At 47.8% G+C, this 23,277-nt stretch overlaps 5 protein-coding genes and 1 non-coding gene across 8 annotated transcripts; 1 reads left to right on the forward strand and 5 right to left on the reverse strand.

The window, feature by feature from the left end:
• Positions 1 to 472: 472 nt before the first annotated feature.
• LOC112901527 (APO protein 3, mitochondrial) lies at positions 473 to 9,026 on the reverse strand. Of its 2 annotated transcripts, XM_025970568.1 has the most exons (5): positions 8,904 to 9,026; positions 8,013 to 8,774; positions 7,573 to 7,916; positions 6,885 to 7,527; positions 473 to 807 (listed from the first exon to the last, which is right to left on the reverse strand). In XM_025970568.1, the coding sequence occupies exons 2-4, from the start codon at positions 8,426 to 8,428 to the stop codon at positions 6,998 to 7,000; spliced, it is 1,290 nt and encodes a 429-aa protein (XP_025826353.1). In that variant the 5' UTR covers positions 8,429 to 8,774; positions 8,904 to 9,026; the 3' UTR covers positions 473 to 807; positions 6,885 to 6,997. The 2 variants fall into 2 exon arrangements, with proteins under 2 accessions (XP_025826353.1, XP_025826279.1); XM_025970494.1 differs by having other exon boundaries at positions 6,885 to 7,916.
• Positions 8,883 to 8,964, reverse strand: TRNAS-AGA. The gene has a single exon. It is a non-coding gene; the product is annotated as a tRNA-Ser (tRNA).
• On the forward strand, positions 8,982 to 9,775 carry LOC112902243 (molybdopterin synthase sulfur carrier subunit). The gene is made up of 2 exons (XM_025971247.1): positions 8,982 to 9,143; positions 9,265 to 9,775. The coding sequence occupies exons 1-2, from the start codon at positions 9,122 to 9,124 to the stop codon at positions 9,564 to 9,566; spliced, it is 324 nt and encodes a 107-aa protein (XP_025827032.1). The 5' UTR covers positions 8,982 to 9,121; the 3' UTR covers positions 9,567 to 9,775.
• Positions 9,776 to 10,458: 683 nt separating this feature from the next.
• LOC112902045 lies at positions 10,459 to 13,909 on the reverse strand. Its single transcript, XM_025970978.1, has 2 exons — positions 12,817 to 13,909; positions 10,459 to 11,067 (listed from the first exon to the last, which is right to left on the reverse strand). Exons 1-2 carry the CDS (start codon positions 13,768 to 13,770, stop codon positions 10,942 to 10,944), a joined length of 1,080 nt encoding a protein of 359 aa, XP_025826763.1. The 5' UTR covers positions 13,771 to 13,909; the 3' UTR covers positions 10,459 to 10,941.
• A 672-nt stretch (positions 13,910 to 14,581) lies between these two features.
• Positions 14,582 to 19,306, reverse strand: LOC112901297 (protein WVD2-like 7). 2 transcript variants are annotated; one of them, XM_025970289.1, is made up of 10 exons: positions 19,081 to 19,306; positions 18,382 to 18,520; positions 17,375 to 18,121; positions 16,316 to 16,813; positions 16,008 to 16,066; positions 15,838 to 15,921; positions 15,684 to 15,756; positions 15,377 to 15,472; positions 15,162 to 15,247; positions 14,582 to 15,026 (listed from the first exon to the last, which is right to left on the reverse strand). In XM_025970289.1, exons 2-10 carry the CDS (start codon positions 18,454 to 18,456, stop codon positions 15,002 to 15,004), a joined length of 1,743 nt encoding a protein of 580 aa, XP_025826074.1. In that variant the 5' UTR covers positions 18,457 to 18,520; positions 19,081 to 19,306; the 3' UTR covers positions 14,582 to 15,001. The 2 variants fall into 2 exon arrangements, with proteins under 2 accessions (XP_025826074.1, XP_025826001.1); XM_025970216.1 differs by having other exon boundaries at positions 15,684 to 15,768.
• A 2,334-nt stretch (positions 19,307 to 21,640) lies between these two features.
• LOC112897619 (ethylene-responsive transcription factor ERF036-like) lies at positions 21,641 to 22,201 on the reverse strand. Its single transcript, XM_025965968.1, has one exon. The coding sequence runs from the start codon at positions 22,199 to 22,201 to the stop codon at positions 21,641 to 21,643; it is 561 nt and encodes a 186-aa protein (XP_025821753.1).
• Between the last annotated feature and the right edge of the window lie 1,076 nt (positions 22,202 to 23,277).

Genomic DNA, 23,277 nt, shown 5'->3' on the forward strand with positions numbered 1-23,277 from the left:
AACCCGAACAATTTCTCGGTTGGGGGTTCAAATTTCATCAAGTGCAGCACGGATGCCTGCTCATCTGGGAATTCAGCTCACCGCAATCGGTGAGCACCTTCGGTTCGGAAGAAACAAGATTGCCCTTCCAAGCTCCATCGGAGTATCAACCTGCAGCATGCTAGCATCAGTAGATTGTAACGGTTACTATTCATCGACAGGGGAAGGCAACGACGGTGCACTGTCCACCGGCCCCAGCGGCTGACTAGTGATTAAGCTTTGTCCATACATCTCCCGCTGGCTGATCTTGTCCCGACGTTATTCAGATGGGACAAGAATGTTACCACAATTGACAGTTGGCAACGATACTTACGCAAGAATCTTTTTCCTTAAATGTATTGTTGCTTCACATTTTCCACATGGTTGGTAAGAAATAGTCGTGTGGTTTGCTTAACTTGTCTGAGAGAATATAATCATTGAAGACACGACCCAATATTCAAGGGAAACAAAAACACAAAATGATCCTTTCACCACTCATACATGGAATATGACTGAGATGAGAACTAAGAAACAAACCATCAAATACTGCAGAGCAATAACAACTGCTGAAATTCATTTTAAATAACAGCTATCATATTCACTGACGAATTAAGGAATGTTAAAGAGCCTCTTTAACATTGGCAAGTATTAACAAGCAAGTGGCCTGTTCCCAAAACTGCATCGATGATTTCGTTTCGAGAGAAAAAGAAAACTGCATCGATGAACATTGCTGCCAACGAGTGGCAGGAAAACACCTAGAAAGCTGATCCCTGCGTCTTAATAATGTTCTATTGGAATTATGAGCTTGGCCCATTTATTCTAATCAATACAATAAAAGAATTTAAAACCCATTATTAAATGCTAGGGAATCAATTGCTTAATTCCGTACCGGGATTTGAGGAGGATCTCAACCGACTTAAAGGGTGAACTTCGTTTACACCACTTGTGAAGCCGGTAAGAGCAGGTCGGTGAACCACGCGCGCGCTCGCTCGCCTCGCCGAGGCCGTGGGCGAGGTGAACCAGCCGGACGGGCGGTGCGACTCCCTTCTCCCTCTGCTGCTTTCTCTGCTTCGTCTGCTTCCTGGTGACCGTTCGTGGGACTACACTGCGAACCTCTTCCTGCATCGACATCGTTCGGCTACTTCAGGCAAGGCCAGTCGAATAGCATGTCTATTCCAGCTGGTAACGGCGCAACCGGTGCCTCCGGCACTGGTCCCGCCTTGGGGTACACTCTAAACCTATTCTGGTTTAACTTTTTGTTCATACTTATTAGTAAGAATATGCACATATCTTATTCACATATTATCACTCATTTATGCCATAAAATTGCTAGTAATATTTAAAATTAAAATATACCAAAAATTACCTAGTTATCTAACAATCAAAAACCTGACTTTGTTAATAGGCTTTCGGTATCTAGTTTTGCTGCATCAATCAAACCACCACCTTTTGATGGTTCAAATTACAAACGTTGGCACGAGCGGCTTATACTATGGTTAACAATATCGAGAGTGATCCATGTAAAAGAGGGTAAGCGTGAACAGTTCACTCCAGAGGAAGAGAGTGCGTTCGATGAGGCTGATACCCTCTTTCGAGGCTTGGTCATTAGTGTTCTCGGTGAAAACCTGGTCGATTCCTATATCTGGCTGCCAACTGGTAAAGCGTTGTGGGATGCTCTTGAGGCTCAATATGGACTGTCTGACGTCGGCAGTGAGTTGTATACGATGGAGCAGTTCCTTGAATATAGGATGGCCGAAGACCGTTCTGTGGTGGAACAGGCTCATGAAATACATACTCTGGCAAAAGATCTCAAAAATTGTAGCAAAGAGTCCCATATGTGTTACCCAGTAAGTTTATGGCTGGAGGTATTATCTCTAAGCTGCCACCTTCTTGGAGGGACTTTGCTACTTCTTTAAAACACAAGAGACAGGAGTTCACCGTAGATGGACTCATAGGGACTCTTGATGTTGAGGAGAAGGCGAGAGAAAAGGACATATGTGGGAAAGGAGTTGTTTGTGCTTCTAGCGCCAATCTTGTTCAGAAGAACAACTCCCACAAGAACAAGAAAAAGCCACCGCAGAAACAACCAAAGACTAAGCAGACAACCACTTTCAAGAAGAAGAATAAGGGAGCTTGCTATGTGTGCGTTAGGACGGAACACTTTGCTGCAAAGTGCCCGAACCACAAAGGCAACGACTCCGCCAACATGGTCATTAGCACAACTGGAGGAACATCAGGGTACGGTAATTTATTACCTACAGTTCTTTCAATTTTTTGTTCACCCGAATGGTGGGTTGACACTGGTGCTAATATTCATGTTTGTGCTGATGCTTCTTTATTTTCTTCTCACCAGGACGGCGGGACTTCCTCCTTGCTGATGGGGAACGGATCGCATGCGGGTGTTCTTGGTGTTGGTACGGTAAATCTGAAGTTTATTTCGGGGAAGACCGTGCAGCTGAAGAACGTGCAGCATGTCCCCACCATCAAGAAGAATATAGTCAACGGCTCTCTACTATGTAGAGATGGTTTTAAATTAGTCTTTGAGTCCAATAAATGTATCTTGTCTAAGTTTGGTATTTTTGTTGGAAAAGGTTATGAAATCGGAGACTTGTTCCGTCTTTCTTTGTCACATGTTTGTAATAAAATTGCATACAATGTTATTAACGTTGATGAAACAAATGTTTGGCATTCGAGACTTTATCACGTTAATTTTGATTGTATGATGCGCTTAGCTAATTTAAGTTTAATTTCAAAGTTTACTTTTTTCAAAAATTCTAAGTGTCATGTATGTGTTGAATCAAAACAAACTCGCAAGTCTCGTAAGGCCGCGGAGGCGAGAAACTTGGCACCCTTAGAATTAATTCATTCCGATTTGTGCGAAATGAATGGAGTGTTGACAAAAGGTGGTAAAAGATATTTCATGACTTTGGTTGATGACAGTACCAGATCTTGTTACATCTATTTACTAAAGTCAAAAGATGAATCTTTACACTACTTTAAAATCTATAAAACTGAAGTAGAAAACCAACTTGAGAGAAAGATCAAAAGAGTTAGATCAGATCGTGGTGGCGAGTACTTCTCAAATTTATTTACTTTATTCTGCGAGGAACATGGTATTATTCATGAGAGGACGCCTCCCTATTCACCTCAGTCAAATGGGGTTGCCGAAAGCAAGAACCGCACTCTAACGGATTTGGTTAACACCATGTTAGATACAGCGGGACTTTTCGAAGAAATGGTGGGGTGAGGCTATATTGACTGCATGTCATGTCCTAAACCATGTTCCTACAAAGAATAAAGAGATAATACCATTTGAGGAATGGAAGAAGAAAAGTCCAACACTTTCATACTTACGTACATGGGGTTGTTTGGCAAAAATGAGTGTGCCAATAACCAAGAAACGTAAGTTTGGATATAAAACTGTGGATTGTATCTTTCTAAGTTATGCTATTCACAGCGTTGGTTATAGATTTTAATAGTAAAATCTGGGGTACCTGACATGCATGTTGGTACTATAATGGAGTCCAGAGATGCTATATTTTTTGAAAACATTTTTCCCATGAGAGATGAAATAAGTTCATCTAGGCAAGACTTCATCGAGGATGATAGCTCTGCTGAGCCGATAGAACATAATGAACATACACTTGTGGAAAATCCTAAGAAGGATAACAATGATGCTCCGAGAAAGAGTAAGAGACAAAGGACTGTAAAGTCTTTTGGTGATGATTTCATTGTATACCTCATAGATGATACACCCAGAACCATTGAAGAGGCATATTCATCTCCTGATGCTGACTATTGGAAGGAAGCAGTAAGGAGTGAGATGGATTCTATTATGTCTAATGGAACTTGGGAGGTGGTTGAACGTTCTTATGGATGTAAACCGGTTGGATGCAAGTGAGTGTTCAAGAAAAAGCTTAGACCATATGGTACTATTGAAAAGTACAAGACTAGACTTGTGGCCAAGAGTTATATAAAAAAAAGAGAAGATTTCTTTGACACTTATTCACCAGTTACCCGATTGACCACAATTCGAGTGTTACTTTCCCTGGCAGCCTCTTATGGTTTTCTCGTTCATCAGATGGACGTTAAGACGGATTTCCTCAATGGAGAGTTAGAAGAGGAGATCTATATGGATCAGCCGGATGGGTTTGTATCAAAAGGTTAAGAAGGAATGGTTTGTAAGTTGTTGAAATTTTTATATGGTCTCAAGCAAGCGTCTAAGCAGTGGCATGAAAAGTTCGACAGAACTTTGACGTCTGCTGGCTTTATTGTGAACGAAGCTGACAAATGTGTGTACTATCGCTATGGTGGGGCTGTAGGAGTGATTTTGTGCTTGTATGTGGATGACATACTGATCTTTAGCGCTAGCCTTAATGTGATTAAGGAAGTCAAAGAGTTTTTATCTCAAAGTTTTGAGATGAAAGATCTGGGAGAACCTGATGTTATCCTTAATGTAAAACTGGTAAAAGAGAGCAATGGTGGGGTGATTCTTACACAGTCTCACTATATGGAGAAGGTGTTAAGTCGCTTTGGTTAAAGCGACTATAAAACTTTCTCAACACCATATGATGCCAGTTTAATTCTTAAGAAGAATAAAAGGATAATACGAAATCAGCTGAGATATTCTCAGATCATTGGTTCATTGATGTATTTAGCTAGTGCTACAAGACCTGACATCTCATTTACTGTAAGCAAACTGAGCCAGTTTGTTTCAAACCCGGGAGATGATTATTGGAAGGCTCTTGAAAGAGTAATGCACTATCTAAAAGGGACAATGAACTATGGAATTCACTACACCGGGTACCCAAGGGTACTAGAAGGGTATAGTGAATTAAACTGGATTTCTGATGCTGATGAGATAAAGGCTACAAGTGGATATGTGTTTACACTTGGTGGTGGAGCTGTTTTCTGGAATCTTGCAAGCAGACCGTCTTAACGAGGTCAACTATAGAAGCAGAACTCACAGCATTAGATACCGCCACTGTTGAGGCTGAGTGGCTTCGTGAGCTCCTTATGGACTTGCCGATAGTTGAAAAACCGATACAGACAATTCTAATGAACTGTGACAATCAAACGGTGATTGTCAAAGTGAACAGTTCAAAGGATAACATGAAGTTATCTAGACATGTGAAAAGGCGGTTGAAATCTGTCAGAAAATTGAGAAACTTCGGAGTTATAGCCCTGGACTATGTTCAGACGGCTAAAAATTTGGCGGATCAGTTTACAAAGAGTCTTTCATGAAATGTGATAGACAATGCATCTATGGAATTGGGCTTAAGACCCACATGAGTCATTCTATAGTGGAAACCTGTCCTATATGATTGGAGATCCCGTGAATTAGGATGGTGAAATAAACTAAAGTCTGATTGAGAGAAGAGAACCTTTGTGAAAAGGGCTCATTCCGTGTATAAGGGGCATTTCTCTTCTAATCTGTATGGCAGATTGGTCTATATCTTAATGTGTTCCAGGTGGTTTCTTTAAAACAAATAATTTGTTTTTTAAACAAAAATGTTGTCCTACAGAACATTTGAAAGGAACACACCTATATGAGTCTGACTACTGGTCATGGTTTATGAGAACTGGGTATTCTCTAGAAACTCATGAAGGGCCTGGAGTATAAATTATAAGCTCCAAACCGCGCGGATGCTTTTGCAGCCTAGTACCAGTGTAAGGCTCTGGTCAGACTTGTTTGCACAAGACTGGCAATTCAAGGCATAGTCCATTATACAGTTGTGAATAAGTGTAGCTTTTGTCCTAAATGAAAGTTCAATTTAACAGTCTCTGTCAAATACTGGTATATCAATGAGGGAATGAGAGCATTTCTAGTGTGGTTTGAATTTCTTGGTGGGGATTATTGGAATTATGGGCTTGACCCATTTATTATAATCAATACAATAAAATAATTTAAAGCCTACTATTAAATGCTAGGGAATCAATTGCTTAATTCCGTACCGGGATTTGAGAAGGATCTTAACCGACTTAAAGGGTGGACTTCATGTACACCAATTGTGAAGCCGGTAAGAGGAGGTCGGTGAACCACACGCGCGCGCGCGCGCTCGCCTCGCCGAGGCCGCGGGCGGGGGCGCGGCCTGCCGGACGGGCGGAGCGCGGGCGCGTGCGCGGCCGGACGTGACGTGCAGGTGCGGTGCGACGTGATATGCTGAGATGAGAAGAACATTTTGCTGTTAAGAGTATTAAAACAGATGGCTGGAGAATCACACCAGTAACTGTCGCTCATCAAAACTCTTTACGACGTCCAGCTTCGTTGAACCTGAGGCACCTCCACGCCTATATAAACCACCCCTTCCTTCTCTCATCTACACACACTTCAGCACTTGATCCAGGCACTTCTGCTTAGGAGACCTCTCCCTTCTCCCTCTGCTGCTTTCTACCGTTCCCATCGCTAGTGCTGCGTGCACAGCTCTAACGAGAGCAGGCCTCCGGAACCTATGCTCGTTGAAGGTCCTGCACGGGACGCGGGCAATCAAGTTTTTGGGGAACGTCTTGATGCGACTGCTCGCTCCCTGAACGACTACTTCGTCTGCTTCCTGGTGACCGTTCGTGGGACTGCACTGCAAACCTCTTCCTGCATCGACATCGTTCGGCTACTTCAGGCAAGACCAGTCGAATAGCATGTCTATTCCAGCCAGTAACAGCGTAACCGGTGCCTCCAGCACTGGTCCCGCCTTGCGGTGCACTCTAAACCTATTCTAGTTTAACTTTTTGTTCATGCTTATCAGTAAGAATAATATGAACACATGCACATATCTTATTCACATATTATCACTTATTTATACCATAAAATTACTAGTAATATTTGAAATTAAAATATACCGAAAATTGCCTAGTTATCTAGCATTTTCGTCCCAATGCCGCTGCAAACTGTTCGTCAGTCCGACACACAATTGTAGAACCACGTTGCACATTGCCCTGAAATCCCGCAAGGCGCGCGCCACCACCTCCAGACCCGCAAGCCTCAGGCGACGAGATCATACTCGTCCCGCGCGGGCGGCACGACGTCGAGCCGCATCATGCTCCGGTACGCGGCGGGCACGGGCGCGCCGGCCTGCACGCACAGCTCCACCACCGCGGGGGCCTTGCCGTAGTACCGCTTCAGCTCGTTCGCCAGCGGCGACCCGTCGCCGGGGTCCGCGACGTGCCACACGTAGCTCGGCCGGACCAGGTCGTCCACCGTGGCCTCCTGCCACGCGTGCTGCCCGTCCCGCTGCTGGTGCTTGGTGGCCCGGCACATCCGCACCTTGTGCCCCTTGGGCCCGACCTGCACCTCCGGGCAGTACCCGCAGGTGTGCACGCTGTACTTCTTCATCAGCCTCGCCGCGCCGGAACGCATGTCGAGCCAGGACTGCAGCGTCCGGGAGGCCAGCTCGGGCACCGTCACCTCCTCCTCCTTTTGCTCATTACTGGCGTCGGGTGAGGCAGAACAGATCGAGGTTGGCGCCGCTGGAGACGGCAACGGTGAGCAAGCTGGTGGTTCAGGTAACGCCCCTGGAGACGGCAACGGTGAGCAAGCTGGTGGTTCAGGTAACGCCCCTGGTTCCGAGTTGCCTGCTTCGTCCGGCTCGAAGTCTGCGATCCTGCCTTCGATGGAGTAGACCGGCCTAGTGCGCCGCTTGGCCGGGTAGCGTTCGACGTCCACGCCCGCCTGGATGCAGAGCTCCAGGATCGCGGGGAGCCTCGGGACGTCGTACTTCTCCTTGTGCACCACCCTGGGCTTGCCGACGCGGTCGAACAGGTGGTAGCAGTAGGGGAAGCCGACGACGTCGCGCACGGTCCCCGGCAGCCACACGTGCAGGGAGTTCCTCGCGCCGCTGTCACGGCCCTCGCACGTCCTGATCTCGTGACCGACGCGGCCGACGTGCACCTCCGGACAAAACCTGGCAAGAAACATTTTCATCATGCTGTGATGTTCTTGAACAATTTGCACAGATACTGATGATTGTTCGATCTGCAGTGTTGAGAGCTTGACTCACCTGCATCGCTTCACCGGGATGGCGTCCTCGCCCTCGACGAGTCTGGTCAGTCCGTCGAGGAGCCGCTCCCTCGCGGCGTGCACGCGGCGGGCGACCACGACGAGGTGCGGCACGAGGAGGCCGTTGTCGGGCGGGTGCTCCAGCACGCGGCACGGGTTCTCCCGCCGGGCCTGCCTCTCCTCCTTGGCGCGACGGATAAGCACCCTCATCGGCGTCACGTACGGCTTCCGCTCCCACCTCCTCCCGGGCCGAGGCACGTCGGCGTACGGGACCACCTCGTCCTCCTCCGGCTCCCTACCGCCGCCGCCCACGTGAAGCCATCTCGTCCTGGCACCGACCGGAGGGGGCGGTGGCTCGGCCCATGCGACAAGTTGGCGCGCGAAGAGGGCACGCAGTGGCCGGAGGATCCCCTGCATCTGTAAGACGTCCACTGCCGCGCCTAGTTCTGCACCGGCATTCCGTCGAGCACCTTACGGGCGCGATCCTGTTGTGGACGAAGGAGGAGCGCGGGAGCGCTTTGCAACGTCGAGCAGCTGGGCGCCGGGGCACGCAGGCACATACACGGACACGGTACGAGCGACCTCAGTCCAGCAAGCGCTCAGCGGGAGCGCCGGGCTTCACCGCCGCCGGAGAGGACCTCTTCAAATTGGGGGTAGAGATTGTTTGCCGTTCAAGGATGGAAGGCAAACTATTTAAGCGGCACGGACGTCCGATCAAGTACTCGGTAAGTAGACAACCAAAAACCAGGATCACTCGAGCGACCTGTGAGTTTGTGAGGAGTTCAACAGCGGAAGAATTTGAATATTAGAAGATAGTTTTCAAAATTCTGGCTAAAAGAGCCAAAAAGGCAAAGAAATAGTCACAAAAAGGCGTGGTCGGCAGGATTCGAACCTGCGCGGGCAAAGCCCACATGATTTCTAGTCATGCCCGATAACCACTCCGGCACGACCACTTGCGTGTTGCAATTCGCTTTAGGTTCTCCTAACTCGAGTTATGCTCTTCTCTGCAGATTGGTTCCGCCGCCTCCAACTCCCCGGCAGACCGGCAGGTTGACCACGGCTGCAAATTAGTACCACACGAGGCGGCAAGCAGCTTCCTTTCCTCCGGCGATGGCGACGCAGGATCCCAAAAGTAACTGGTCCATCGCTTCTACTCCTAATCATCTTTTCTGGCCTCGCGAAACATCGCCTATCGGTTTCCTCCGCGCCGGCGCTAACCAAGCGCTCATCCGGTCCCCTGTTGCTGTCTCCAGATTCTGCTCGCGCGGAGGAGGGGGGCCCCGCCGCGGCCGAGCCGGCGGCGCCAGCGGTGAAGGTGAAGGTGCTCTTCTTCGCGCGCGCGCGGGAACTGACGGGCGTGGCGGAGTCGTCGGTGGAGGTGCCGGCGGGGGCCACCGCGGGGGAGTGCCTCGCACGGGTGCTGGCCGAGTTCCCCAAGCTGGAGGAGATCCGCGGCTCCATGGTGCTCGCGCTCAACGAGGAGTACGCGCCAGACTCCGCCAAGGTCGCCGACGGCGACGAGCTCGCCGTCATACCGCCCATCAGCGGCGGCTGAAGTTACCACGAGCGAGTTGGAGAGGAAAAAGAAAAACCAGAAACAAAGAAATAATACAAGAAAAATAAAGGTTCTGTCTGCCTTCATTCTTGCCCTTTCTTCCATAGAATGTGCATGCTGGACAAGCAATCTCCTGTTCTTGGCACACATTTTGTTCTTAAAAACACGTTGATAAATGATAGTTTGATCTGAAAGAGTGACCGAAACAATGCCCGTCTGTACTCTGATGCATGTTGCGCTTCTCTCTCACCACTCCATCAGGATTATGCTGAACATGAGTTCAGATTGCCGTGGTCATGCAAATAATGCCCAATGAGACCGTTCGTTCACTGATCCAATGCTGGAGCTACAATCCAAACGGATCAATGAGAAAGACTGTCTACCAAACGAAAATTTAGTTCTAAACGGGCACTGTTAAGGCCTAAGAAAACACAGGGTTAAAAGAAGACCTCTCTGAATCTCTGATCTTCACTGATCGGAATGGTCAGGATTGACATGGACTGCTCGGTTTCTGCTCCATCCAAACCAAAATTTCAGTTCAGAATTCTGATGTGGAAGATTGGAACGGTCCGGATCGAATGTCGACCCCTTGGTTTCTGCTCCTGAACCAAACTTCAGTTCAGAATTCAGATATGGGCACCTCCAAAGTTCTAACCCTCTTTAAGGTAACTTTGCACATGCAGAGGATCTGTTGCACATGCAGAGGATCTGTGCATCATACACCATCTTTCACACATTCAGATGATGAGGTGAAGTGAAGAACACATCCCTGTTCCGTCAGGTAACAACAACGAACACAGCTCCATTACGTACCCCTTCAGTCCTTCAGATGACCACACTATTTCATCATCAACAACCACAGGTTCATTAGGCAGTAGTACAGTGAACCAGCTGAAATCGGATAGTACTCCAGGCTGCAGCATATGGCTGCAGACACTGAAAGCCAACATCATGATTCATGATCATTAGTGTAAAAGAGCAAGAGAAGTACACAATAGCGCCACGACAGGCTCGCACATGAAACCTGAGCAGTCTAGCATCCAAATTAACAAGAAAAAAAACATATGTCTGTACCAATGACAAATCTACTAGTCCACCACTGACCAAGGACTAAACCAAGTACGGGCGAAAAATGGAAACCAGGAGCATAAGCGGTTCCCCAAAAACAAGAAAGGAAAATTAAGACAAAGGAAGAGGAGAGTACAAGTCGTAGCATAGTGCCATAGTAAAGCTATTGCATCAGGCACTACATTGGCATTCTCCTCACAGTGTCATCTAGGCAAAGCCAATACAGATGGTCGTGATGATGCTCATAATCCATATCGGTTGTTTACCAGTTACCGCAACCTTCTTATGGAGCTTTGAGCAGGTTGGCTCATCTCTCCTGTACCATTGACCATGGAAGCACAGCACCAGCTGAAGTTCTTAGCAGAGGTACACGCCTCGCTACCAAGAAGGCTTCGTTGAGACGTGCCGCACGATCTGCAAACTGGGAGGTCCTCTGTATTTTCACACCAACAAGCAGGAAAACATGGTTAGACACTTCAAGGAAAGAAAGTATGGTCAGGAGCTGTAGCTTCTCATGGAAAAATAATGATGTCAATGCAAAAAAAAAAGCTCCATTAATTGCTTACTAAGTTACTATGACCAATGACTTATCGTTTAACAAATGCAGGGAGTGAACGAACACACATTGCTGCCACAAGTCCTTACTAGCTTGTTATTTCCACACTTTACAATAATTGTACCCGGTGTTCTTTCACATCTGAAAATGGCTTCACATCAATTTGAAAATGGACAGCAAGGCGCAATTTATATCCCCTATGTGACTACATCTCCACGATAATAGGACTGTGCAATATGGGAGTGGACACTGGGTAGGGTAGGACTATTATTCTCCTCTTAACTTCCATGTGGACACCAGTGGACATGCCTCGACCTATCTATAGAGAGATGTGACTTTCATTCTGAAAAAAAGGGGGGGCTAGAAAAATATGGTATGGTGTCTAAATTGAAGTACGACAAAATATTTTGGTCCGGGCTAGCCATGACATACTAATGACTAAACACAATCCTAATCCAATGTCATTTAATGGACAACAGACTACCAATTCCAGCCAGCCATAGTCAAATATACTGGCAGGTGCCTTTTAATACATCCCCTACATGAGGGACACTGCACTACTGAACATGTGGTAGTCATTATGACACATGGGAGGTGCTGATCATGAGAATATCTGGAAAGAAAACTCTGATTTGATATCAATGCGAGAAACTCAAACATGGTGCTGATCATGAGAAAATCTGGAGGGACTCCTCTGATTTTGAGACCAGTATGAGAAACTGAAAGTCACTAATGAATCCACCTTTTTCTCAAGTGAAGGCTGCCAATGATATCAGGAGAGTAATCAAAATCAGAATTGTTCAGAAAGGGCTTTGCTCAGATGTCTCCCATACACCCATATATTTCATGGAGAACAATGATTGAGTGATATTGCAAAGCCCCAGAGGGCAGAGACATGATCATAGCAGATAATTATAGACCCCCATACGACAATGATCCCCATGAGAGTGCTGAATTCTCAGAAATTATCTAAAGCCAGTAAGCCACAGACAATATGAAGGTGAAAAATTAACTACCTGCACACATACTCATGAATCATTTTGCCCATCAAAATGATTTAGAAAAAGTTACTCGTCTAAGAAAGGAAGGCTTAAACTCTGTACTATTCCTTATACTGCTCATTATGCTGTCATGCTGATAACTTTGTACTATTCACATTTAAACTCTGATCACCTAAAACCCACTTCTAAACTTTGATCACCTCACACCTATTTCTAAACACTGATCACCTCAAACCCACTTTGGAAGCAAGTTCATCCAAAAGACCACGCAAGTCAACTTTCACGAAAAATGGCTGAAATACAGGTTGCTAACACTTTACAGGCATAGATGTAAATTATGATTCGGAATTAAATTCTTTTTTTTCCTTGACGCTTGTGCCTGAACAATACATCCACTAGCTGTGATGTTTCAATTTAATGAAACAGTATTGATCATAACTCATCCAGCAATTCCAATAACAAATTATCTCCATCAAATAGACTATTGAATGAACGAATAAAGCCTTCCTATCAGCTAACTATGCAGCTTATGCCATTGTACTAGAGCTAGACTAAAGCACAATCAGAATCAGATCCATAGTTCTAATATAGCAACAGATGTATTGAACAGAAGCAAAGAGCTTACCTTATCATCAAATGCAATCTTTATCTGGGGCAATCCCTTTGCCTTGCACTTCATCCTGTACATCCTCCTCCCCAGCACAACCAGGCCCAGCAACGCTGCGGCGATGGAGAAGGACCACACCGGCTTCACCTTCCAAGCACAGTAGTGCAGCAGCCTGAACGGCAGCCTCCACCAGACCACTACTTGTTTGTCGCCCTCTTCAGTGCCTGGTGTGTGAGCCAGAGGTAAAGCACCGTCCTTTGCCTCGCTGTCAGACTCATCGCAACTGGATGCAGCACTAGCGCTGCCTACTTGCTCCTGCTCCTCCTGTTCACCATGAATCCCGTCACTTGCCACAGCATCCTCAAGGCATGGGCTTCCTACACCCGCATCAATTTCTCCACCATCCAATTGGACAGGGGAACTCTCCGATGCCTCGCTTTGTAGCGAGGCACCTGCGCGCGTAGCTGCATCGGATTCCAGAGTTTCTCCCAACCCATGATGCTCGGGCGGCAGCATCGAGCCCAATTCGCCGTGATCAGTCACAGCATTACTCTCCTGGTCAACCTCACCGTCTACCGCCTCGGCTTGATTACCATCCGCGCCCAAGGTTGTGCCGCGCGCCACGGTGGCCTCAAGAATCGAGCCTCCTCGGGCCTCATCGACGCCGCCTGTCGGCGGCAGCCGTTCGCTCCAAACCCCCGCGGCAAGATCGAAGCTTGCTTCCGGAATCGGATCGAATCCGTCCAGCAATTCTAACCCCTCCCAGGCGTCCCCGGGCTCCGGCCACGGGCCCTCGACGGGGGACCCGGCGCCGGGGCCGGCGGGGGCGAGCGCGAAGTGGTCGTGGAGGACGTCGCCGCCCCCGCCGGAGACGACCACGACCTCGCTGTCGTCGTCGGCAGCGCCGCCCCCGCAGCCGGACGCCGCGGAGAGCACCTCCCAGTCGCTGATCTCCGAGGCGGCGTCCTCCATGGCTGCGGCTCCGGCTCCGGCTCTGCCGTTTCCTCGGATGGCAAAGGGAAGAGGGAAAGGGGGGCAAGGTTGGGAGTTGGGACTCGGGGGAGAGAGAGGGAGGAAAGCGGGGGAGGAGGAGACAGGCAGGTGGGGCCGTGTGCTCGGCGGGTCCCAACGAGCAGGGACAGGAAGGGTGTGGGCGAGGAAAGAGGCGGAGTGGGGAAGGGCCAGGCGGGCCACGTAGCCGCCCCAGGGCGTCGGATAACGATAAAAGCGAACCAGTATGCTCACGGCTCCCTGGTCCAATCCTTTCACTGTAGAGTGGGATCACCAGGCGCACAGATAGGTGGGGCCCCACATGACATAGAGAGCGCAGGTTGTCGGAGATTCGGGGTGTCCCTCCCTGGTGGACGGTTTCCGCCGAGGGGAGAAAAAAAAATCTACTCCCGGTGCTGCAAGGCTCCAAGGGCAGAGCCACCAGCGCCGACGTGGTATTCTCGCCAACACGTGGCGCGCTCCCGGTGCGGATCCGACAAGCCACGCCGATAGGACGGCGGGTGGTGACCGTCTCAATCCAAGTTTTACGGAAAGTTTTATATATTAAATTTCATGCCACCTCGTCAATGAAGAAAATTTTATAGGATAAAAAAGAAATTTCATCTCTATAAAATTCAATTAGCACAGTTATCTAGTCTTGATAACGGTATCATAAAGCTGTGCACCGAGACTAATGACAATTACATTTCATGATGTCTTTTGGCGGTGAAATCCACGGCCTGCGTACTTGGCTACGGTCGGTGAAATAGCAATTTATTTATGATTCCGAATGGAAGGAGTATTCCCGATAATATATATTACCTTCGCCAAATAGCAACAAACGTGACGGCGAAACGTCACGGAGCGTAGCAGGGAGAATCCATCGCATCCTTCACAAACCGTGACAGGAGAAGGAAGAATCCTTCACAACACTGAATGCAAGTTAGTCAGGGACGCTTCCAAGGTTGGAGCTGCCCAAGACTCGCGCCACGTAAAATAACAGCAACCAGCCAACCAACCTTTGTTTATCTATCTATGTGACCACCTACAGCTACAGGACAAAGCATGCCTCCTTGCCATATGTACTGGGCCCCTTGTTGATAGCTACTTGCCGCAATGGGCCGAGTGGTTTAGGCTTCCCGGCCCGGATGATCATCGCGTGTAAACGGGGCCAACTGCGCCCACGGTGCTCTCGGGATCATCATCGTCATCATCATCGCCATCGTGGCCTCTCTTGCCTGCAAAAAAAGGCCGGTCAGAACCGTTGACAGGCTCACATCACATGCACAAGGGTTTTTTGAAATAAACATGCACAAGGGTTTTGATGCCAATACTGAATGCAAGTTAGCGTAAACCTGGTGAAGCGGGCCTACCTTGGCTTGTTCTTAGTCAGGGATGGACCACCTTTCGGATTGCTCGTGCCGGATTCAGCAAGCCTTCCGCCGCCCGATCGGAGCACCTGTTTGTGTACACCATGTATGCAACCGATGTTTTAGTTTATGTTGACTTTTGGAAATCAGGGGAAAGGAAGCTTGATAGCGATTTTGAGCATTGCACAAGGGAAATGCCCAAAAATGAGGCATCCAACCTTTCTGTTTTGTTCACTGGTCACAGAGCGCTTTGTCGTTGTCCTTCTTGCACCAACAGTATGGCTCGCGGATCTTGACTTCTGCGCAGGTTCCGTCTACAATGAAGTACCATTTGATCCATGTCAGTTACAAGGACCAAAACAAAACACTGCAAACTGGCAGCATCACTCAAACAATAAAAAAAACTGAACATTATGCAGTCCATCTCAGAACGATTTAAATGGAATCCACTAAGAGGTTTGAACTCCCCATTGCCTGGAAAAAGATAGTTATGGACAATCATCTCGTTTCTCATATAGGTTTTACCTTGGATACCACATTTGGCATATTTGTAGTCTTAGGTGCCTTTGCAGTATGGGGGGAATTTTCGGAGCTGCTTCTGCACAAAGGACTACTGCAGTTTAGATAACTAAATCTTTCTTAACAAATCATTCAGCAAATAGAAAACAGCTAGAGGTACCTTGCACTTGGAGATGCAGATGCACGCACATATCCTCTCTTCCTGCTATTTTCATCCAATGCTGCGGGTGTACTCAGCTGCTTCCTGATCATTACTCAAAGAGGGCAAAAATATCAGTAACATTCCTCCAAGATCTCCATTCAATATGTGAAACCAAGAGAACTAAAGACCTTTTATTCTTTGATCCATCGTTTATGCTAGTAAGTCCTGCTGACCTTTTTAATGTAACCTGCAAAATGATATTGACCTTGTCACATATGTTTGAATCGATAATGCTTTAGGGTCAGCAAATTTATCAGGATATCAGCATTCTGGCACTTTGAAAAACTATATGAACGGATCAAATTTGGACCAATTATGGCAGTAAGCAACTGAAGCTCTATTTCTGAAGGGGAAAAAGTGAACTGGAAGTAATAGGATGGATAAGAAGTTTAGCCATTCAAAGATGAATGCTCATTTTTTTAGGGGGCGAAATTACCTGAGCAGTTTTTGATGTTCTTGCGCTAACTTGAGATGAACTGGGCATTACCAATGTTTTGGCAGCCAATTTCCCAGTAGCAGTACTGTTGCCAGATGCAACATAAGAAGCACTTGATCCTTTATTAAATGAAACCCCACGAGGAAGGGCATTTGAACGTTGCACACCATTTAGATATTTTTGGGAAGCTTGAGCAGCTAATTTAGAAGGTGCCAAAACTCTATTGGTGTTCTGACGCAAACTGGATCTGGAAGATGTTGCAGCTCTATCATTATTTCGATATGAAGATCTACATGAGGTAATAGCTCTATCAGGATGCTGATAAGAAGCTGATCTTGAAGAGGCTGCGGTTCTATCAGCGTCCAATCTATCAGATAAAGCACGCAATTTCATCTCAACTCTCTTGTGGAATGGATCCTTCAAGTCTTGAGAGGGCCTGTTTTCTGAGTTGCTTCTTAAGTCTACCCTTTGGGTGTGTATAACAGAAGTTGGCAGGTCCTGAGATAATTAGACAAAGATACATCGGATCAACAAAGTCCAAAACTTGTTTCCATGACATCTTATATCAATCAAGACGACAGGGTCTATGGAATTTAGAAAGTGGCCACACTTGTTCACATCTATATCTAGAACTGAAATATATTTTGGAAAATACACCATTCCAACTACGTTAAGGATGGAATTTAGCACAAAGCCATGCTCTCCACTAACCATTATTTGTAGTAAATAAAGAAACACATGTGTTTATGATGCTTGTTAATGGTTGTTATTTTATCAGTGTATCTATAGAGTAAATAAGTATCCAAATCTTACAGTATCTAAGCATGATCTGCACTAGTCGTGTATTTGAAGAAAATACATAAACAAATGTGTTTAATTGTTTACGGTGTTTGAAGAAAATAGATAAACACCTGTGTTTAGAAGTGTGTATCTACAAAGGAACTGAAAATCCAAATATTGAATTATCTAGCCATGAAGCAAAACCTTTGCTACTGTGCTCCTGTGATGAAGTTTCTAGACTAAAATAGCAATTATTCTGAATTCCAGATGTGACATTACCTTCAATATCTTCATTGATCTATTAACAATAGATACACTTTTTCTTGCCGCACGCTTGTCATGATCAACGTCCAAACCTTCTGGTTGTAGACTTGCTACTGGTAAGACAATTCTCGAGCCAGCAGCATTACTTTCACCATTATCATTTGATACCACTCGTTTTGGAGCAAGAATTTTTCTCTCAATAGCTTCACAGCTGAATCCATGATTGCTACTTGTCTGTGCTGCGCAGGGGAACTCCTGGTCAAGATATTTCTTTTGACCAGAGCTAGACCTCTCCTCCTCCTGAATATTTTGCATGCTTGCTGTTTGAGAAAATAATGGATTAAATGTCAAGTACCCGAGCTCATGACCATCTTGGCATTTCCTCTCATCTGATGAGCTGACCTCAGTGATAGGTTCAGAAATAGAACTTGGGGCACTAGCCACTGGATCTTCTGACATATCTGCAGGTAATTCATCTACTTGGCTGCTATGGCCAAGAGTACTGTCATCATTCCTCTCGTCCATTGTGGCTTCAGTCTGGTGCATTGCCCCCCGAGCCTTCAGTTGCCTCGCTCTCTTGTAATATTCTTCAAAGAATGCCTTCTTTTGTGCAACCAAACCAGGTGCTGTGAGCTTGCTTAGCTCCTCTTGTCGTCTGTTATGCTCAAACACTGACCTCTTCTCCCATGACAAGGATTCTGCAGCAAATCTACCAAATGAGACTGAACCATGATTGAGTACCATTTGCTGAACTGAAGAATCCTGAAAACCAGACATAATGCACAATGAGAACTCATGATATTTGATTTATCCATTGAGATGAACAATAGACAACCATACCCATACATGGAGCCATTATCTAGACTTTTGAAAAAACAGAAGGAAAATACAACGACTGGATCCAAATCCAATCTGCTAACCATATTACTATGTTCAGGAACTATCCAGGTCTAGGATTTCAGTTGACAATTCCAAGAAATTACAGGTGAGAAATCACTGATTAGGAAAGCAGAACGCAATACCTGTGTGCTGTGGTCATTGTAAGGCAAATCCGAGCATGACCACCCGCTGAATCGCTGCCCAACATCGGCAGCCATTGTTGCTTCTGTTGTCGGGATAACCTACCCAGCTAGCTTCAGCAGAACAAGAGCGCAGAGACACCTGCAGCACCAAATTCACCATCACATAAGCACAATCATGAGTTGCGCCTCGGAAGCAAAGGTACCACGATATTAGGATGAACAAAATAAACAACGCCTTGATTGTACGGAACAAGAAACGCGATATTCAGCACCAAAATTCGCCAACAAACAAATCCACCTCAAACGGACGCATCTAGCAACGGAAACCCCCAGACCAAACATAGATGCACGGCTGGTGAAAATCCCCCTTCACGGGCGCAAAACGGCGACCCGCCCTGCCCATCCCTACCTCGAAGAAGAAACACGAACCGATGAACGCGCGCGACAACCAGCAAGAGACCCTGCTGGGCGCGCGTGCGCGGTAGTGAAGCCCTGAGAAGTGAGAAGCCTACCAACCGTGACCACCACGGCGGCGCCCACCAACCGAACGCCCGGCGCGAGTCCCATCCCCAACCGCAGCACTTGCTGAAACCCATCAAGAGCCCGGATCGTACCGAGGGCGACGGGACAGAGTCGATCGAGGAGGCACGGCCTATCCAAAGGGACAACGACCGGAAGAGCGGGCGGTGCGGGGCTCACCTACTGGCTCGCCGCCGAGGAAGGGGAGGGAAGCGAAGCGAAGTCGAGCAACGGAAAACGGGTCGTAACGGAGGCGGCCGGCGAGGCGCAGCAGTTAATCCCTGCTCTTTAGTGCCCGCGGCGGCGCTGGCGCTGGTGTTGGCCAAGAAACAAGACCGGGAGGGAGGGCGGATGGCTAACGGCTCGGAGCCCCGGGAGGGGGGAGGTGGCGGTAGTAAGTAAATGCGGGCGGGGCGGAGAGGGAGGGAGGGGGGAATGGGGACGATGGACTCCAACGTTCGAATTAAAGGCGGCGCGGCTCGCCGGCGAGCCGTTGCTCGACGCCTGTCCTGTCCGCGTGGCCCTTTTCATGGGCCTCTTGGGCCTCGGCCCCAGGATTAAAAAAAACGTGATTGGCTCCGTTTTCTTCTTCGTGTCCCCTGCGGCCTCGCGTCTTGGAGTTGGGGCTTGTCGTGTCACGTGCGTGCTTTGCTTTGACCTTTGACCTTCTTCGAGGTCGGAGAGGCTGGTCGGGCATTGGAAGCAAGTTTGCAACGGATAGGTGCTGCTACGCTGGTTGCTGGAATTTCATGGACTGGCGGCTCCTGTGCAGATCCTACTACTATTTACCATCAAACTAAAGCAGGTACTTTTCACCAAAGTTTTTTTTTTGTTTTTAACTATTGGCACGATATTCTTGTGCCTACTGCTCTGAGTAGAGATCAGCGTGCTACATGGAACAAAGCCAAAGCCCAAAGGGGTCCTGTGTTTCCAATATGGAAAGCAAAAGGATCTTGACACTTTGGTAAAGAAAAACTTTTTTCCCTGCAAGCGGGACATCATCTTGCAGCACGGCTCAAGTGTCGACACGAGAGGAGGCCAGGAATCCCATGGTACTGCAGCAATACATAGTGCACGTAATACTTTTCTGATCACAGATGTATTCTCGCGCACGGTGTTTTTTTATTATAGAGATATAGAAAGAGATTTGCACATCTTAACTATCTCAACAACAAAGAATATATTGCCGCTATTCCAATCGCTGAAAACTTATGCCGCCAGCTGAAAGTGTGAAAGTTACCTCAACTAAGGGTATGTTTGAATTAGCTGTAGATTATGAAAATGAGATTAAAAACATTTGTAGCTGATCCCTACTCACTGCCCTCGCTTATTGCTGTTGTTCTGCTTGTTAGCGGATGGTGTTACCACTAGTATTAAAGAGTTCTCCACGAGTTACTTTAAAAGAATCTTTCAATTACAAATGCTGTGTAGGTGAGATGGTAAAGTAGGTTCACACCAGGAAAGAAGTTGCGGGTACGAATCCCGACCACCGCTTGCGCGCATATTTTCGTGGAAAGGGTCACGTGACTTGTGGCTTGTGCGCGGGTGCGGGCCTCTTTCTGGGTTTAATATATTTTTTACCAAAACATTTTGGTACCGGGTGTAACCTTCATCTGGTACTAAAAGGAAGTCTTAGGCACGGGTAAAATACCGGGTGACGAAGCCCGTGAATTTTATTCTCGACTTCGTAGTACCGGCTCTAGAACCCGGTGCTTAGGACCATTTCTACGCGGTATTGAAGGCTCGTTTTCGAGTAGTGTGATTACTCTGTTGGGTGACAACTTGTTTTCTTAGAACAATTTGACAAAATTAGGAGCGATGTCGTCTTTCCATTGGACGTCAAATTACTTTTGCCGAACAGAACCGCGATGTCTTTATCCCATCTATTCGATAAACCGAAATTAAGTATTTTCTTTGTTTAGTTTAGCAAAACATTGATTTTGTTTCTGCAGTTGACAACAATAGTAATTTCTCTAGACCAATATACAATATAGGTGTATTTCAGTAATTTTGGGAAGTCTAGGCCTACTTTTAAATGAATTACGAATTTGTATTTATTTTTTAAAAAAAAAATTCTTTGGAGGGGTTCCCACTTTGACTTTATGTGCTTGTCGACGCCTCCTGCAAAAAAAAAAACGGTGGCAGGGAAAAGAGTATGAGATGAGGCAATTTGATTATCAGATGTTTGAAATTCTCATGCAAGAGCCCTAGCAATTATTTTAAATGACAAATTGGTACTGAACCATATAAATTCCTTCAAATGAGGCAAACTGACCCCTTTTTTTCCACGTCTTATAACCCGCAGAGGTGCGCGCCTCCGAAAAATGCAGCTTATATTTCTCTAAATTTAGACGTGAGTATCACTTGTCAGCAGATGGCGAGTAACATAGAGTTAGTATGTAGAGCATCCCCCTTTTAATTTGAGTATGTTTATTCATTACAATTACCCCATACATCGCATACACTACACACATTTTGACACATTATTTAAGCTCTTTTTATTTGAGGCACCGTACCGCGTATTTGCTGCTCTACAATAGTATTTGAAGATTGATCGGTGATGTGCTTAATTATTAACTGCCGGCACGTCCGTCTCGTTTGATCCTGAAAAATATGCTTTAGCATTAATCGCAGCTTCCATCGACCTGACTGGCAAATCCATAGGAAAGAATAGAATCGCGGACGAAGCGCCACGTGGACACATCAGGACATCAGCAGCAGAGGTTGATAACGTGGCAGCCTAGCATGCGTCCCAGAGGGACCCCTGGGGCCAATGCTGGGAGCCGGAGCCCTCGGAGCCGTCGCTGCCGTCGGGGCCCCACTTGGGCGGGTCCAGCAGCATGGCCTCGGCCATCTCGGTCCACAGCCGGGGCGACGACTCCATGTCGTCGCCGAACTCGCCGCCCACGGCCAGGTCGTCGAGCCGGCCCGCCGGGGGCTCGGCGGCGGCGACCAACGCCGGCTCGCGGCGCACGCGCTCGGCCGCCTCCGCCGCGGCGGCGCGGATGTCGGCGGGGTCGGTGCTGGCGGGGCGGGGCAGCCAGCCCGCGGACCCCGGGAAGTTGAGCTGCGCGTCCCGCGGGCCGCGCAGGCACAGCGCCGCCACGTCGTGCGCTACCGCCGCGGCCTCGGCGGAGTCGAAGCTGCCGAGCCAGACGCGGACCTTGGTGCCCGGCTGCCGGATCTCCGACACCCACTTGCCCCACTTCCGCCGCCGCACGCCCCGGTACTGCGGGGCGGGCGCTGCCGACGCCGCCGGAGCGGCCGGCTGCTGCTGCTGGCTGTGGTGCAGGTTCTCCATGGCTGATCGAGCGATCGAGCTCGCTCGATGATCTCACGACGCGATGACGATGCCTGCTGGAATGGTAGTGCGAGAAGCAGCGTAGCTAGCGAAGCGACGGTGCAAGTGATCGAGATCGACCGATCGATCTCGGAGCTCTCTTATATAGGCGCGCGCCGACGCCGCCGGGTAGTGATCGAGCGAGCGCGCTGTTCATGCAATGCGTGGCGTGCATGGGAACGACGCGAGGATAAGCTGCCGCTACGCGAACTGTTGCGTGACCATTACTGATCTGGATCTGTCACGGTGAAACGCTAGCGCTGTGCTTGCGATTGACAGGTTGAGAGGACGGAACGGCACGGTGCCAGTGGGTGATGAACATCTTTTTTTTTAAAGAAGAGATGACGACGTGTACCTTGATGGAAGCAGCTGGATCATATCCAATCCGGAGCAGTGGGATTGTGAGAAGAACTTGATCGGTTGACAAAAGAGGATATGCAAACTAACACGCTCTCTTTCCTAGACTGTTTGTGGGGATGCTGGAAAGATCTGATAGATAGATAGCAGATAGATTTGATAGGTCGGCGGCAAACTGAAGATGAGACGACCACGGGGCCGGGAATCCTGAGCATCGACTGGGAAAGAAATTGTTTGCATTGGAAGATGGGAATAATCTGCAGCGAGACTGCAGGTGTAACCGAGTAACTAATGTGCGATCAGTGACCGTCCACGTGCCATTTTGGCTGCACCTAGGACGTTCGATCCACTTGAGGCCCGTCCGAAAGGCCCTTCTGAACCGTCCCGTACGCACACTCACATCACCTGCGCCGTGCAAATGCTCCCCGAGAATCCAGCAGGAGGAACCTCTGGTCATCATCAGATGAGCGAAAACGATTTCGCAACTGCATACTAGTTTTCTAGTGCTTCTAATGAAGTGCACACGCGCTACAAGATAGCACGCTGTATTTATCATCAGCAGCTTTGTATGAGTGGCTAACAGTTTTAGTGTCCAGTGGCTTATATTTTTCTTGTACTACAATTTGCATCTAATTTCACAGCAATTTGATCAAATCACCGGTAATATAATTCCAAAGAGT

This window comes from Panicum hallii, chromosome 1 (assembly GCF_002211085.1).
Source record: "Panicum hallii strain FIL2 chromosome 1, PHallii_v3.1, whole genome shotgun sequence".
NCBI lineage: Eukaryota > Viridiplantae > Streptophyta > Magnoliopsida > Poales > Poaceae > Panicum > Panicum hallii.

Coding starts and splice junctions, on each gene's coding strand:
- LOC112902045 (XM_025970978.1), bottom strand. CDS start 13,770: ATGGAGGACGCCGCCTCGGAGATCAGCGACTGGGAGGTGCTCTCCGCG. Junction 11,068..12,816: donor AGATTGCATTTGATGATAAG/GTAAGCTCTTTG, acceptor GTGAAAATACAG/AGGACCTCCCAGTTTGCAGA.
- LOC112897619 (XM_025965968.1), bottom strand. CDS start 22,201: ATGGAGAACCTGCACCACAGCCAGCAGCAGCAGCCGGCCGCTCCGGCG.
- LOC112901527 (XM_025970494.1), bottom strand. CDS start 8,428: ATGCAGGGGATCCTCCGGCCACTGCGTGCCCTCTTCGCGCGCCAACTT. Junction 7,917..8,012: donor ATCCCGGTGAAGCGATGCAG/GTGAGTCAAGCT, acceptor GTTTCTTGCCAG/GTTTTGTCCGGAGGTGCACG.
- LOC112901297 (XM_025970216.1), bottom strand. CDS start 18,456: ATGGCTGCCGATGTTGGGCAGCGATTCAGCGGGTGGTCATGCTCGGAT. Junction 18,122..18,381: donor ACAATGACCACAGCACACAG/GTATTGCGTTCT, acceptor TCTGGTTTTCAG/GATTCTTCAGTTCAGCAAAT. Junction 15,769..15,837: donor TCTGCATCTCCAAGTGCAAG/GTACCTCTAGCT, acceptor AAACTGCAGTAG/TCCTTTGTGCAGAAGCAGCT.
- LOC112902243 (XM_025971247.1), top strand. CDS start 9,122: ATGGCGACGCAGGATCCCAAAA. Junction 9,144..9,264: donor GGCGACGCAGGATCCCAAAA/GTAACTGGTCCA, acceptor TGCTGTCTCCAG/ATTCTGCTCGCGCGGAGGAG.